The sequence below is a fragment of the Parasteatoda tepidariorum genome, chromosome 5, assembly GCF_982258835.1.
Source record: "Parasteatoda tepidariorum strain Cologne lab strain chromosome 5, Ptep-v5.0, whole genome shotgun sequence".
Taxonomy (NCBI): Eukaryota; Metazoa; Arthropoda; class Arachnida; order Araneae; family Theridiidae; genus Parasteatoda; species Parasteatoda tepidariorum.
Window position 1 is genome coordinate 36,223,369 of NC_141759.1, and position 16,499 is coordinate 36,239,867.

The 16,499-nt window shown below is 28.6% G+C and overlaps 1 protein-coding gene across 4 annotated transcripts in view; it reads right to left on the reverse strand.

Annotated features, from left to right (window-relative positions):
• Nucleotides 1-11,468: 11,468 nt before the first annotated feature.
• The window catches only part of LOC107452453 (carcinine transporter), a 31,047-nt gene continuing 26,016 nt past the window's right edge, over nt 11,469-16,499 (reverse strand). For all 4 annotated transcript variants that reach the window (XM_087163666.1, XM_087163667.1, XM_087163668.1 and 1 more), the window contains 2 exons: nt 13,684-13,844; nt 11,469-11,762 (listed from right to left, as the gene is read on the reverse strand). In XM_087163666.1, the coding sequence (XP_087019792.1) occupies nt 11,657-11,762; nt 13,684-13,844 (267 nt within the window). In that variant the 3' untranslated portion in view covers nt 11,469-11,656. The remainder of the gene's footprint in view (nt 11,763-13,683; nt 13,845-16,499) is intronic.

Genomic DNA, 16,499 nt, shown 5'->3' on the forward strand with positions numbered 1-16,499 from the left:
AAAATCTTTGCTTTATTGAAAGATTTTATAAATTGGTCAGCAGCATCTTTGCATATCACACAAACGCACAGCAGGGATGAATCGCACAGGGATGCACCTTTCAGCTCCGGCAGATTTAAAGAGAGCCTCCAGTCGTTTTGTTTTCTGTCAGGATCGAACATATGGCTCCCAGTTTGAATGGCTCCTTCCTGGTAGATAAGCTTGTTTATCCAGCAGACGAAGCTAAATTTATAAGAGAAAAAAGTTAACTTTACATTGAAAACACTAAACTTAAACCTCTATATTAATTTATATTGAAAACATTAAATTAGTTAAAGTAAATTTAAAACTATTAAGCATTGAGTATTTCTTTAAAACTTAAATAATTTTATTTGAAAATGTTTACAATTTAATGGGTAGATTTCCGTAACAATACCTGCACCAAAAAATCTCAGTATCACCAAGCAAGAATAGAAAATTATTTCACTTATAACGGCTTTCAAATAATAGTTTTATTTTTTCTTAATTATTATTTTTTTAAAAAAGAAGAAATTATAAGTAAAAACGCTTAAGCTCTTTTCAATTGAAGTGAATATTCAAGTATCAGGGTTGGGTTTTTGACGTCAAAAAGTGGTTTTTGACATGACAAGGGTATAATACTGGTTTAAACCGTCAAAAACCCGTCAAAAATGTCAAAAACTAAAGTTTGCCAAGAAAATATATAAATTTCAAAACTACCAACAGTTGCCATGCATTATATTGAAATTTAATTATACTATAGGTAATCAGCAGGTTTTAAAATATTTTTTAATTAAAATTAAGGTAAAATAACAGATTTAAAATCTCAGAAATTTATATTCAAATGCATGTGCACAAAATATTGCACAAAAATTGTTTAAATATTTATATTTTTAAAAAAAAAAAATTTTTTTTTGATACTTAAGAAGATTAAAAGTTTATTACTATGCATTTTTGACATATAAGGAACAATTAACTAATATTTATAAGGAACTTACAAGTTATGTTGTATAAATACAAACTTGATATAAGTGTATAAAAAATTTGTTTTAATGTTTTACCGAATATCTTTATTATCCAGTATGTTAATTTGAATTTAAAAGTAGTTATATTTATGAATAATGATAAATGTAATTCATATTGTTTATTATATTTATTTATAATTGTTACACTTATCATTTTAAAACAATTTTTATCTCTTACTTTTTTTTTCTCCACTTGTATTAAGAATACAAATAATGCATATCTTGAAAGCAAGAAGTAATTATTCAACAGCTGAATATTTAGATATTCATCAAAACTATATCGTATTCAGCAAAATGAAATTCACAAGTATTTGGATAAACTAAATTTTCAGCACAGTAAATGAATAGGCTGAATATACTGTAAATCGACACTAACTACTCTGTGTATTTAACAGAAAGCACTTAAATTTGTATTGTCTTATGTTAAAAAGATTATTAAGAAGATTTAAAAGAATATTAAAAAGATTTTTCTTTAAAAGAAGATGTCTAATGTACAAAACTGCTAATGTTTATCTTTAAAAATGTCTAATTTTTAGTATAATCTATACTGTACACTAAATTTGGTTATAAATAAAGTTCTTAAAAATATCACTGCAAATTTTCAATAATACATGAAAATGAATACATAATATTACAAAAGATGTAAGTTTTCAAAAGTACAAGATTTTGGTTACTATTCAAAATATAAGTGTTTCTTCAAAATTTTAAATTTATTTTTTCTAGAACATTTAGAAACACCATCCTTTATAAAAAATATATAAATTTTATGTATTAATTAAATTTTACATATGAATATAGGTTTTTGACATTTTCGACATTTTTGACAGTGAGGTTTTTGACGTGACGGTTTAAACCATGGTTTAAACTGTCAAAAACTGTCACATGTCAAAAACCTGCCAACCCTGTCAAGTATATATACAGATACAAAAATATATCAAATTCAATACTTTTTAATTTTTTTAAAGATTAAGTACAATGACACTTAACTGTTAAAATATTTTTGTCCATTGTATAAGCTCATAGAGCCAATAGGAAATGTTCTCATTTTTTTTAAAAATTTCATAAATAAAAATTTTAACACCTTTTAAGCACTGTTCTTCATTTAACGTTAACACACTTTGAATAGACCATATTGTTGCTTATTTTTTAACTATTTGCTATCATTTATAAATTAATATAATTAATCATACATCAAAAACATCTGTCTATATTCATGAAATGAAAATAAAGATATTTAACTCATCATTTTACAATATATTAAACAGGAAATTCAAATAATGTAACAACAGTGTTCAACTTGTGAATAAAATTTCAAACATTCTAAAATGCAATGGTTTTAACTAAAAAGTAATTGATTAATTAATAATTATCTAAACATGGCAAACTTGTTTACAAAAAATTTATTTTTATCTCTATCGTTGCAATGAAAAAAAATTCAAACTGCAAAACTCTTTTGTGACAAGCCAACAAAAAAAGTGGCGAAAAGTGTTAAATAAACAATTGCTAATTTTTTCCATTGCTTATTTTAAAATTTGATTAATGTAAAAAGATACTATGAGAATTTAAAATCATCAATTCATGGATGAAAAAGTCATATAGAAGGAGAATTCTCTAACAATTCACATATTTCAAAGTTGTAAATATATATTAAATATAGTTCGCCCCTTCCCCAAATATTTTGACATAGCATTCTTTAAAAATCGGTATGCATACCCAACATTTGTCAAATATCTTTTTTCTTATAGTTTAACAAATTTTTACAGCATTAGATTATTTCTAATAGGAATTTATTTAAAAAATACAATTTAATCAAAGCTCTACATTCACCATAATCACCATTTTGAATAGACCATATTATTGTTTATTCTTTAATCATTTACAAATTAATATAAATAATGATGCATCAAAAACATTAAAATAAAAATCAGTCTATGTTTAAATAAAAATGTTTAATTCATTGTTGTACAATCTTTTAAACATGAAATTTTAATTAAAATTTCTTGAAGATGAAGAACTATATGTGAAATTGTAAAGGAAAATTAAATTTACAATGGAAAAACCAAATTTAAAATTATTAAACAATGAATATTTATTTTAAACTTAAATTATGTAATTTGAAAATGTTTTTAATAATAATTTATTATTATTAATATCTTTTACAATGAAATTCAATGAGTAAATTGCAGTATCAATACTTGCATCAAAAAATCTTGGTAGAGCCACACGAAAAGCAAAAAGTAACATAGTGGGAAGGAGATTAACAAAAGAGTTTAGCTCATAAACACTCTCAAGCAAACTATCATATGTTTAAAAAAAAAAAAAAAAATTCAAACTGCAAAACTCTTTAACCCCTTTTATTAGACCTGAAAATAAATACTCACTGTGTGGCAAGCTATCAACAAAAAAAGTGTGAAATAAACGATTGCTTACTTTCGTCCACTGCTTATTTTAAAAATAGTAGATTTTCTTAAAGATGAAAAGCTATATACTGAAATTTAAGAAAAAAAAAAGAAAAACAAATTTTAAACTCTTTAACATTGAATATTTATTTGAAACTTTAATTATTTAATTTGAAAATGATTTTAAGAAATTGAAATATCCTTTACAATGAAATTAAATGGTAAATTTCGGTATCGATACCAGCGTAAAAAAATTTCGTTAGTGTCACACAAAAAATAACACTGAGGGAAGGAGATCAACTAAAAGAATTTAGCTCATAAGCACTCCCAAGTAAACTCACAGATATTTAAAAATAAAATCAAATTGCAAAACCTTTTAACTTCTTTTAATTTACCAGAAAATAACTACTCGCTATGTGGCAAATCAATAAAAAGAGTCCCGAAAAATATTAAATAAACAAATGCTTATTTTAAAATTCGTATAAGTACATCAATATAAAAAGATACTATAAGAATTCAAATTCATCAATTTATGGTTGAAAAAACCATTTCGGAGAATTCTTTAACTATTCACATATTTCAAAGTTGTAATATATATATTGATTATATATTGTCCCTCCCCCCAAATATATTTACATAACATTTAAAAGTCAGTATGCATAACATTTACTTTTTTATTGTTTAATTAAATTTTTAGTCTCAGATTATATTTAATAGAAATTTATTTAAAAACTTTATTAAACAATAATTATTTAATAAATATTAATTAAACTAAAAGAAACATTACAGAATAGGACAAACTCGAAAGGTACAACCCCAGGCAAACATATACATATTTTTGTTTAAAAAAATTACAAGTTTAAAATCTATTTGGCGATTGCACTTGGTGGGACAGATCACGATACTGAAATATCCCCAAGAAATTTAAATAAAAATGTTTAGTTCTTTGTTTTACAATATTTTAGACATGAAATTTTAATACGGTAACAATATTGTTTGTATTGAACGTTAAACATTCTAGAATGTAATGGTTTAAACAGAGCTAAAAGTAGCAGATCATTAATTTTCTAATTGTTTACAGACAATTATTCTTATCTTTTTCACTGTTGCAGAAAAACTTTGTTACAGTCGAATTACTTAGCAAACGTTCTTTTACAAGCATATTTTGAACTAATTACATTACTTATTATTTATAGCTAGACAATAAGTTAACACTGAAGTTAACACTGAAGTCAACTACTATGTGCGAACAATAATGATCACAATTCATAATATAAACTGACTTTATTAGATACATGATTTTTAACTAAAGCAAAAACATTACTTACAATACTTCTTTAACGTTTCATGTAACTATCATTGAAATGTATAAAGTTTTCAAATAATTACTAAATTATAAATACCTTACGTAATTGAAAAGAAAGCAGCAATGGCGTCGTAAGCAAACGAACAGAAGAAACCAACGAGGAAGAAGGGGGACAAGATTCAACAGTTGAAAAAGTTTTTTGAGTTCAATCGTTCGCAAACTACCACTAATATTATTTTTCGCTTTCTTTGCATTGGCTAAAAATGACATTTTAAGTAATATTTAATTTATTGTTTTCTTTCATAAATAAATGTTTATCTATTAATAATATGGGATAACCTTGCGCAAAAATGTGGCGCTGTACCAAAAGTAATGAAATAGATGATTATTTTGAAAGTTCGAATGTTAGATCGAATGCTATTTAATTTTATATAATACAGGGTTCCCACGGTCCTTGAGAATTTTAAAAAGTGGTAATAAAAATAAAAGAAATTTTGACATTTTTATTTCTGTGTAGCCACCACTAAAAGTTTTTTTCTAAAAAATATATATATGCACGAAAATTTCAGCACTTTACGATAAAAAAGTATATTAAAATAAATAAGTATATTGTAGCTCCACCCTAAATTTGCTACCACTTCTTAAATTTTTCAAGGACCGCGGGAACCCTGTAATATTAGTTCTAAAATTAGAAGATAGGATTCAAGGGCATTGCGTTTTCTAGCAGGGCAGTATTATATTGCATCTTTCTAATATTAGATCATATCTTTTTGCTACCTGGGTAGGTTGGATGTCAGTTTTTTTGCGATTTCATCTTTTTGTTCAGTAGTAGGCTCTGAGCCTTTTTCTATTTCAGTCTCAGCATTGGCTGGGTACAGACTTGAGTAGTTGAGGAATAGAATTTTTTGAATAGTATGGTCTTGTAGCTCCCTCTGGCACTTCAAAATCATATAACGTTTTGTGATAATTTCTTCCAACAAGGGTAAATAATCCATATTTATCTTCATAGATAGCTCCAGGTTCTAACCCTTCAGGCCTTTGAAAGTTGGGATAAATCACTGGTTGTCTGTTAGGCGTTAAGGGGATTAAGATATAGTCTTACCTCCCCATCCGGATCTTCGAGAATACATGAGTCGCACAGAGCTAGTCACACCGCAACCGCACTCTGCAAAGGCTTGAGCTGATACGATGACTGTAAGCGAAGCAGGCCTGCCAACGCTATGCTTTTTGCAAAATATTTTGAAGTGCGATAGACAATTAAAAACCTAATTTTTCATTACTTTCAATAATTTTGTCAATATTTACAAACGTTTAACCAAAATAGAACTTGAACAAATTTGCGTTACATGTGAACTTTTAAATCATTTATATGTTGTGGTGCAAAGAAGAAGGTAAAATGAATAAAAAAATATTACATTAAAATGTAACCGTAGCTACCACTAGGTGCAAATTGAACATTTTTTTTTTCTTTAAGGAAAGTAAATGAATAAAATTGGGGAAGTTACAAAAGTCGGTCGAATTGGAAAAGCACCTTAATCAGTGATAATAATGGGTAATTTATTCTTAACTACCACTCTAGGATGCTCTTTACTATATGCAGTTTTACGGCGTGATTGAGGCCAACAAATACAAACTTTTATTGTAATTGTTAGTTTTCATCTATATCTGTCTATACATCTATCTATGATATATATAAACATACAAACAGGGAGAGGACAAAATAATGGAAAAACTTCTAAACTAATACATTTTTTCATATTTTTCACGAAATACTTAAAGAATCATTTTATATCTTAAGAAGTGTTTAGATCATGTGATTTCTCATACATATCAATGAAGAAAGTTTGTTGAAGGTTTAAGGGATTGTCAATAAATTACAAACGAAAAATTATGTTTTGTGCGCCCTATGCCAACAAACGTAGCTATAAATTTGTAACAATTATTTAGGTTCTTATATGCAAGAAGCCCAAAAAAAATCGCAATACTAGTTTAAATATACAAAGAGATATGGACACTTTTTTTTGTTATAAATAAAAAAAATCTGTAAATTTTAATATTAAGTATGTAAAAAAATTTTTGCATAATTTATTTATTTTTCCAAGCAAAAAAAAAACTTTAAATTTTTATAAATACATACATATATTAGCAAAATTCCTATTCGCTTTAAGAATAACAATATAGAGAATTGATATCTGCGCACTGTATATTTAAATATTGAAAGCATATTATAAAATTAGAATAATTTTTTTTAAATTAATTTTTATGAGAAAAATTTTGCTTGAGTCCAAAAAATTATTTCTGAAGACAGTATAATTTCTATTAATTCAAAGAAGAATAAAGTTAAGAATGGATGTGTGTATTAAATACATAATATATGTTCTGGTAATTCGTTTCTTATTCGTTGGTAATTCGTTTCAATTTATTTGTTCAATTAAATTAAAAACAAATTCAGATGTAATAAAAGAAACACTTTGAGCTGAAATAATCTCAATTAAATGACATCACATGAATACTTGAATATTGGCTTATAAATTAAGATGGTGGATAAATAAATTATTTAATCGACTGATCTGTTCTATGGCGATACTGACTGTTTGAATCATAAATCTGATATTTAGTAAACTATTCAGTCCATCTTTTTTTTTAAAATCAAATTAAATAGTTATGTGTTATAAAATATTATAATATATATGCAGTAATTTGTCTTTAAAGGCTAGATAATTGAAGAGACTTAGGCTGATTCACACAAACAGGCATTTTATTAATTGATCTTAAGTTATTTAAAGCAGTGTTCGTTGGATATTTGCATGGATTGCATTGGTGGAGTTTCCCTAGCAGGAATGTTGGGACTTGGTACAGAATTATCTAGCCATGAAAAATATGAAAAGCCACAATTTTTTTCTGTTCCTGATATTTAAACAGGGGTTCTGAAAAGGGAGTTGGTTGCAAGAGTATCCTTATCTTAATGAGACGTCATTCAAATGATAAAATTTGCAGATTTGCTTAAAGGATGGCGCTACTCTGACACTGGGGATTTTTTTGGACTATCTTAATGAGTACTTCATCTACGAATTATTGCCCATTAACTTCAGAAAATAATCTTTTTTCTGGCATCTTGACTTTTTACGGCTCTTTGTGAGGGAACGATTTCTACATCTTAAAATTGATAAGAGATATCTGTTTTAAGCTTATCATTTAATATAGAAAGACTCGTATGATGCATTCTATATATATATATATATATATATATATATATATATATATATATATATATATATATATATATATATATATATATATATATATATATATATATATATATATATATATATATATATATTTAAGTGAAATAAACTAATCATACCTTTGAGCTTTCACTCCTCTGATTTCAGGCGAAAAGAAATGCTGATTTGCTATGAAGAATTACATAATCATTTCATCCGTTATTTTTGGAACATTATCCATCCGGGCTTTTTGATAACCTTCCTTCATTTTACCCACACTTACAAAAGTGTAAATTTTATTCACAAAATTAGTATTAGTATAAATTTCAAGGTGAAAAAGAACACCGTATAAAAAACCACGTTGAAATACGCTTTAAGAAAGGAGTAGACTTACCAACCGTTGGCACTTGTGACGTCACGACCAATCAGGGATCGTTTTTGATTGCATCATCTACGAAGCCTTTTTAGAGCAATTTAAATTGTTAATAAATAAATAAATAAACATTTTTATAAATAAAAAAACTGATTTTCGAATTCGGGAGAAAATTTCCTATACGTTATGACTGAAAATTTAAAATTTTAAGAGATGCTGTAATTGTCCACGAGTCTCGGATCGGTATCGGTCCGTGTTTCAAATGGTACTGGGACACCCAAGGAACAATTCTATTGTATTTACTGTGTTGCATTGCACTTGCGTTTGAACGACTTTTCAGAGACAAGAGATTCATCAGGAGCTGAGAGACGTCATCTGAATTCGTATCAATGCTGCGTATGTAATTGTATTTTATTTTGCAGACATGTTTTAATAGAATTTAGTTAAAATTGTTAAATCAAAACAGTCAAATGTATGAACAATCGAGTCCCTCCCCCCAGTGGTTCGCGGTGAAATTATCGAACGTTAACCGATACGTGGAGATAAAAAAAAAAATCGGAAGACCTGCTGTAGAGAACAAGATATTATAGTACATTTAGTTTCCGTTGGAAATGGAGCAAATCTTGATGCACTGCCGCGAGTTAACAATTAGTCGAGTATTGGCGATCGAAATAGGCTGCAGGTGGCGTAGAGCAGAACTCTCAACCTTATGGCAACACTTCGCATGCTCTCCCCATTAGCGTGTGGAGAGTCATAGAAGAAGGGAATACGTTAATTTCTCTCTTGATTTTCATATAGATTAAAATCTTTTAAGTTGGAAAACTATAAGGAACTGAAAACTACATTAAACATAATTCTAAAGAAAGGCCTCACGGAAATTTAAAAAAATATTTTTATTTAATAAAAAAAAATTAAGAAAAGGGATAATATCGTAGTACATTCCGATACAACTAAAATGAGGAGGAGAGGGAAGGGAGAAGGACCAAAGGCATGAAACCGGTCCTTCCCCAGGTGGTGTATTTGAGCGTTGCGATTATGCAAATTCGGTTGTTGAGAATCTGAAAATAAAAAAGAAAAATCGCAGCAAGCTGTGATAAAAAATTAAAACGAAATAAGGGGCGTGGCTTCATAGATGCTGGCTGGTGATTGGCTGGTTGAGATTCGCTATGCAGAACTGAGTTCGCCATGTAGAATTGCGTTCATTTCGTTTCCACGGCTGCCAACTTTCTGCGCTTTTTGCAAAACTTTATTCTAGTGTGCAGCCGGCCTTCGTTTCACCTCTCAAGTTGGTAAGTAGTTCAAAGGTAGGAAATGTAATACTGCGCCTTTGAAAAGTAGTTTTCCGCTATTTTGGATATGGGGGATTTTCGGATGTATAATAGTATGGATGATTTTATGTTAAATCATATGGATGATTCCATCCAAATTTTTTCATAGGAGTCTACTTCTAAAATCGTACTTTTCACGTAATTTCCAAGTTGTTAACTCTTCTATAACATCATTGAAAGTTAAGTGTTTCCTTTGAAAAAAAAAGTAGCCAAATAATTATATTGACGAATAGAGAAAAATAAAATTTATTAAAAATTTGCAGTGAAGTCTTTTATTTTATTTTAGGAAATATGTTTTACTTAAGTCTACATTTAAAATGTTTCCTTATTCTTTCTTCCTGAATTAAAATTTTTTCTAAGGATTTTATATAACACTTAACGATATTTTATTTAATGAACACTTAATGTATATTATAAGATGAACACTTTAAAAAGTCTTTAAAAAAATTTAATTTTTTTTTATTCAATTATATTTATTAATTATTTTTTGAAATCATACCATAAAATTTATACCTGATTAGTAAATGCTTCAAAATTCATATCAAATTCTAATTTCTAACTAATTCTAAATTCCAATTTTAATAATACATTAGGCAATAACATCAATATATTATTTAAAATTTTAACAAAAGGGAAAACTTAGAAACCTCAACCAAGCATAGAATCTAACAAACAATTTGTTAAATAAGAATTAGGACACTTTCTAACTAAAGTTTGAAAATTTGGATCTAAATAGATAATATATGTGGTGCCAGTTCCTGTGCTATAACCTGATCTCAGTTCTCAGATCCGTCACTTAGAAGTCGCCTTAAGCTAAAAATCCCACCAGTCAATGTAAGCCGCAAGCTGATTCCTGTGCACGACTAGGAAGCAATGGGAATTTCCCTAAGATAAGAGAGCGCGGTGGACAACGAACCGAAAACGACGTGACGTATATGGACTATAAAGAGGAGTTATGATTATACAAAACATTTAAAGACGAACTCTTACTCATTTATTTACTTTTTGTTTTATTTATGTTATTGTTAATCGTCCGTCCTTATGTAAATTTAATTTTCAATATATATTTTTTGTTTTACAAACAGTGCCTATTTATTCTAAAACGACCACTCATACCGTCCCCACATACATAACATGCAGTTGCCAGCAACAATGCATTTAATTGATAAATTTATGAATTGTAACAAATAAGCAATGCTCCAATTTATCAATGCATTATTGCATGTAACAAAATAACAATATGTAAAAATACATAATTTTAGCAACCATTTATTTAATGCATTTGAATTCAATTTAGTTAGTACGTCATTTAATTATTATTTATATGCATTTTAATGAGCAATACATTTTGTTACTAATAACAATGAATTTTTCAGCAATAATGCAGTTAAGTTATTAAAACTATTAGCACGGGTTTGTTTCGTAGTATGAAAATAAGAAAAGAAAAATGCGCAAGTCAGGTAAATTTATTTTTTCTGGATTTCGGTAAAACAATTTATGAAAGATAATTAAAAATATTCTTTAAAAGTTCTCTGCAAAACTTTTAATTTTTTGAGGAGATTTTCTTTTTTTTTTTTGTTGTTGTTGTTGTTAAAATTCAAATGTTACTTTGCTTCTTCAAACTTTTATCTTTTTCATTTGCTAAATTATGATTAATCCTTATAAAATGTCAGGAGAAAAAATTTTGAAAAATGACAGCAATTATCCGCTTTATTTTGAGTTGAACTCTTTTGAGTCTAGTATATATATTGTTTGACTTATCGACTCAATTATTACTTTTTCTTTTCATTAAAACTTGAAAAAAAAACATAAGACATTGCTGAAATATACAATTTTATTACTTTGCATAATACTATTATCACAGCAATTGTTCCAAGAATCTTTAAATCTTGGTTGCGACATTGATGTTAAAAAAAGAAAGACATTTTGATGAATAAATTTTACATGAACGGATGATCTTTTTGAACATGATGCTGCACGAAAAATACGAATCAGTAATATGTACTAGCTGATGGTAAAGATATCTTTCGAACCTTCAACATCAACTTTAGTATTCTGTTCACTTATAGATAGTTTCATTTCTAAAGTAAACTTTTGACGTTTCTTTAACCTGTAAAACAAATAGCATATACGATTATAATTTTTTTTAAAAATAAAATCGAACGTTTTAAACAAACTCCAAAAAAATTGTGGATAGTTCTATGGAAAAATTCTGTACTCGAAAAATTCACCCCATTATATAAAGTTCCAAAAGGTATCGTTGTAACAAAAAAATAATTACATACATTTAACTACCACTTTAATATAAAAATAAAATTTTAATTATGAATTAAAATAATATATGTTTTTAAACTATAAAGTAACAAATACATTAAAACCAAAGATATGCCAGTTTCTTCGGAACAGTAAATAGTTATTAGATTATTCAAAGACTTAATGTGATGTGCTACTTTGTTACAGTTGAGACGCGTTAAGTCTTTTAAAATGTTGGCAAACTGAACCGAAAATCAGCAAATTTTAGTTTGTAGTCCTCTACCGTTTTTTTAAAATATTTTGTCGAATCCAGAGCAGTTGGCATTTTTGTAAAGGCACCAGTTCTATGAAACTAATAGTAAAATTATAATAATAGCCTAAGCCAGTGTTTCCCGAACTTATGAATTTTGTGTACCCTTTCTAAATTTTTCGTAACGCTGTGTACCCCTAATAAAAAAATGATTGTATATTTTACTGTAAAAAATGCACAAAAGTTAAAAATCACAACTGGCTGTTGACACCACTATTGACTGTTAACTCTGCAAAAAATAGCCAATAGAAAAATAAGTAATCGTAAATTTTCATGGCTAGTTTTGTTTTAAAATAAAATTTTTTGAAATTTTCATTTGTTGCAAGATATTTCGCATAAGAACGCGTACCCCCGCTAAACTGTTCCCGTACCACTGGAGATACGCGTACCACACTTTGGGAAACACTGGCCTAAGCAATAGTAGTATTTTGCTCACATCATGAAGTATTGGGGATTCCAAGCTTTTTTTACATCTTTCATATTACGCCAATATGCTAATACTCACCAGCTACGGACTAGACAACGTTTGATAATATCAGGGCTTTGATTTTAGATTGCTTTCATTTAATATTTTTAAATGTAATTAATCATTCCTTCGAAATAAAATACAATTACAAGCGTGGTTTTGGCGTAACCTTAGGAGACGTCTCTCAGCTACCGATTAACATCTCTTCCATGGAAAGTTGTATTAACACCCTTACATTTTCGTTGCCAAGATTTAAATTTTCAGGGGAAAACTTTCTTTAGTGGTAGGTAAATAGCAATAGAATTGGTAAATACGGTCACAAATATAATCATAGTTGTAGTGTAAACAATCAGAAAATAAGAAATAAATCTTGATTTTGTCAAACCAAAGACGAAAAACGTAGGGCGCATCACTTTCCAAAACACGAGGGATTAATTTTCGAGGCTGGTAGAAGCTCATTACGAAAGCGATGGGCCATCCTTTTTTTAATTTTTGTTCAAATAAGAATTGAATCCTTTTCTCCTTTTTAGTCTACTTGAAAAATTTAGTTCAATTTTTTTTTCCAATACAAGCAATTCTTTAGGGCCAAATCAGGGAAAGTTATCGTTGCCAACAGTCAAAACATGCGGACCACATCTGACTGCCGTTACCTTAAACAGTGAAAACGTGACCGGTCGGCCAAAACAATCTCCAACTAGGGGGGGCCAACGGGCAACCACCGCATCCTACTTAAGCATACGACGGATTTTTTTTATAGCCCGCTTCTGTTCCCTACAAAAGTGAAGGAAACCAACGGTGGCCGGATAGCGAACCGAATAATTGGAGCCGCATTTCATCATCGGCCAGATATGAACCTGCTTACTCCCAGAATAATGTTTTTTTTTTTCTACACACAATCGTGTCTGATATGAACCATAAATAGGCTGTCACAGTTTTAAGCTTTTTTTTTCTCCCATGAACTCATTATCTTGCTTTTACTTCTGCAAGAATATTCATACTTACCCACATACTAAATGGTCATTATCATCCACACATCTTTCGACATCTTCAACAGTTTGAGGAAGAACCTTATTAAGGGTCTCCGGTAGAAAACTGACGCAGAAGCAAGACATAACACAGATGACGGCGAATATCAGGTAAGGAATGTAATATCCATATTTGTTCTAGAAAAAAGTAATAAAGCATTTTAACTATATTTTCCTCATTTAAAAATGCATGGTACTTACACATACAATTTCAGGATAATTTCGATAATTAATTTAAAAAAATTATGTATGTATGTTTTTTTCTGATTTGCTCCGTGGAAATCTCTCTGAATTATCTCTCTGAATAGCTTTGTGGGAAAGGCCTAATAAATCTTCTTCGTTCTTAGTTCTCGTCCAGAGATGTATTTACAACAGAAAAAGAAAACTAGAAAGACTATTTAATTTTATTTTCCTTTTTTAGGAGTGAAGTAATAAACTATCCAAGTGCCACTTTTTATTAACTGTTATAAGTGTACATTTATTTGAAAACTTTTCTCAATTTTGCAATTTATTTTCTATAATTGAAAGGCTCAACCTCCCAAACATTGTATATAGACCAGTACGTCACGCGCGAATTTTTTCAGATTTTTTATGCATCATCTGCATTCTCCGCAAAACCCTTAAAATTTAGAACTTTTTCTAAACATAACAAATTTTTATAAATTTTCAAAAGTGGTCGGAAAGAAACAAAATACCTCTGAAACGTTTTGTATTGAATGTAATTTTTTGCTCGTGGATTTTACAAAAATTTTCCGTATTATAGAGATATACGTTGCAGATTTGTTTATATACTAGGAGGATCCGCCCCCTGCTCGCTAACGCTCGCCAACCCCCGAGAATTGCTACGCAATCCTATGTGGTTCACGCCGTGAACCATGGCTCGCTGCGCTCGCTCGCCAATGAACACAATGTTCTAGCACAAAGACATAATATATTATCATCAAAGACATAGTATTTTATCATCAAAGACATAGTATTTTATCATCAAAGACTAGGTACTATTGTACTAAGACTATTGTACTTATGTAGAAGAATTCTACCGATGTTCTTATTGGCTTTTAAAAAAGTATATTAGCTATTTAGATTGTACATGGTGAAAAAATCAAAACATTAGCTAAATAAGAAACATATTAGCAAAATAAATTATCAAATATTGCTTCACTAATATTCTGCATTTTAAAGCGTGAAAATTCAATGCATAAATAAACGCGAAATATAAAAAAATTCAATGCATTCAATACAAACACTTAAACGTTTTTTAGACGTTTAGGTAGCTCCCAGTAGAAAAATATCTATTCAACAGCGGCCTTTTAAAGCATTCTCACTTCAATTAATTAATTAATTCCTAATGGAGTTTAAATTAAATATTGTCATGTTTTTAGTGCATGAATCTGAATTGAACAACCTGATAATGCTCACTCTGGTTATTGTTATCTGGTTGCTCACTACGTGCTCTTGCGCGCCGAATCCAATCAATTAAAAATGAAAACTGTTGCCAGCGCGAGAAAAGAAATATCATCGGTTTTATTGATACATACATACGTACGTATTAGCGTTTTATATAATATAGATAGATATGTATATATATTACAAAATTATCATACGTTATTACAAAAGTATGATAATAACAAAGCTACTCTATATAATCAAATGTATTTTACCATTTTTTTCGTATCGGTGTTTTTCATAATACAGGCTACAACCATGAAAACTGTTTTTAGTTGATTTTTATATACCACTATTTTTAAATAATTCGTAGATTTATATAATTCACCACGTTATAATTCTTTTGCCTTGCTAAACTTCTTCAAAAACAAGCAAAAATAGTCAAATATTTGCAAAATTAATTTGTCCCATTTTTTAAAATTATTTTGACGGGTCCGGAGCAGTTGGCATCTCTGAATGTAGTCTTTATCTATGGAATAAAAGCGCAGCATATCAAAATTGTCCAGCAGAAGAAAAGATAAAGTTCTAAAAAGTGTTTTTTTACATTAAAAAAATTAATTTTTTTGGCCTGTTTTTTTCAAAAAATCTGTGTGTTATGGTTTAAAAATATAAAATCTTTAAAATTTACTACAAAAACAAGATCAGCAGTTTTACGCACCTGTCAAAAATTAAATTGTGTTAGCAATATTAATATAAATTTTTTGATATCATTATGTTTGTATCTACCAGGATGTTTTATTTTCTATATATTGATCCGAAAGGTATGATGATAGCTAATATTAAGAAATTTTTAGCATCGTTATAATAAATCTGATACCTGTTGTTAACTTTTTACAGGTGCGTATGAGCCCTGTTTTAATACATTGCAAGCGGGTTACATAAAAATACGTTTTTGAAATATCTACAATACATACAAAAGTATAGAAATTGGCAGTAAAACAACTTCGTTTCTTCTTTGTTTATCGAAAAAATTATCCATTCGTGATTACTACAAATATAAATGACTCAGTATCTATGTAAGCAGTGCAACACTCGCAAGCCGTAATTTTCTTTTAACTTGAAGTTGTAGCTATAGGGGCAAGTTTGCTCGAGCTTTAACCCTTTCGCGCTGACTGTCACAAATACGCGCCAGCATAAAACCGTATCAATCAGGGTAAAAAGAAAGAAATGGTAACCAAAGTAGTTCTTTAGCAGTTTATTTGTGGGCGGGGTTATAATTGTTTGATTTATTTAATTCACCATTACTTTAGTTCAAAATAAAATTATTTAGTTATACTTTGAACTAACATTATGTATATGATTTAACTAACAATAATTAAAGTAAAAGCAAAGTAAGTCTGTTAAATT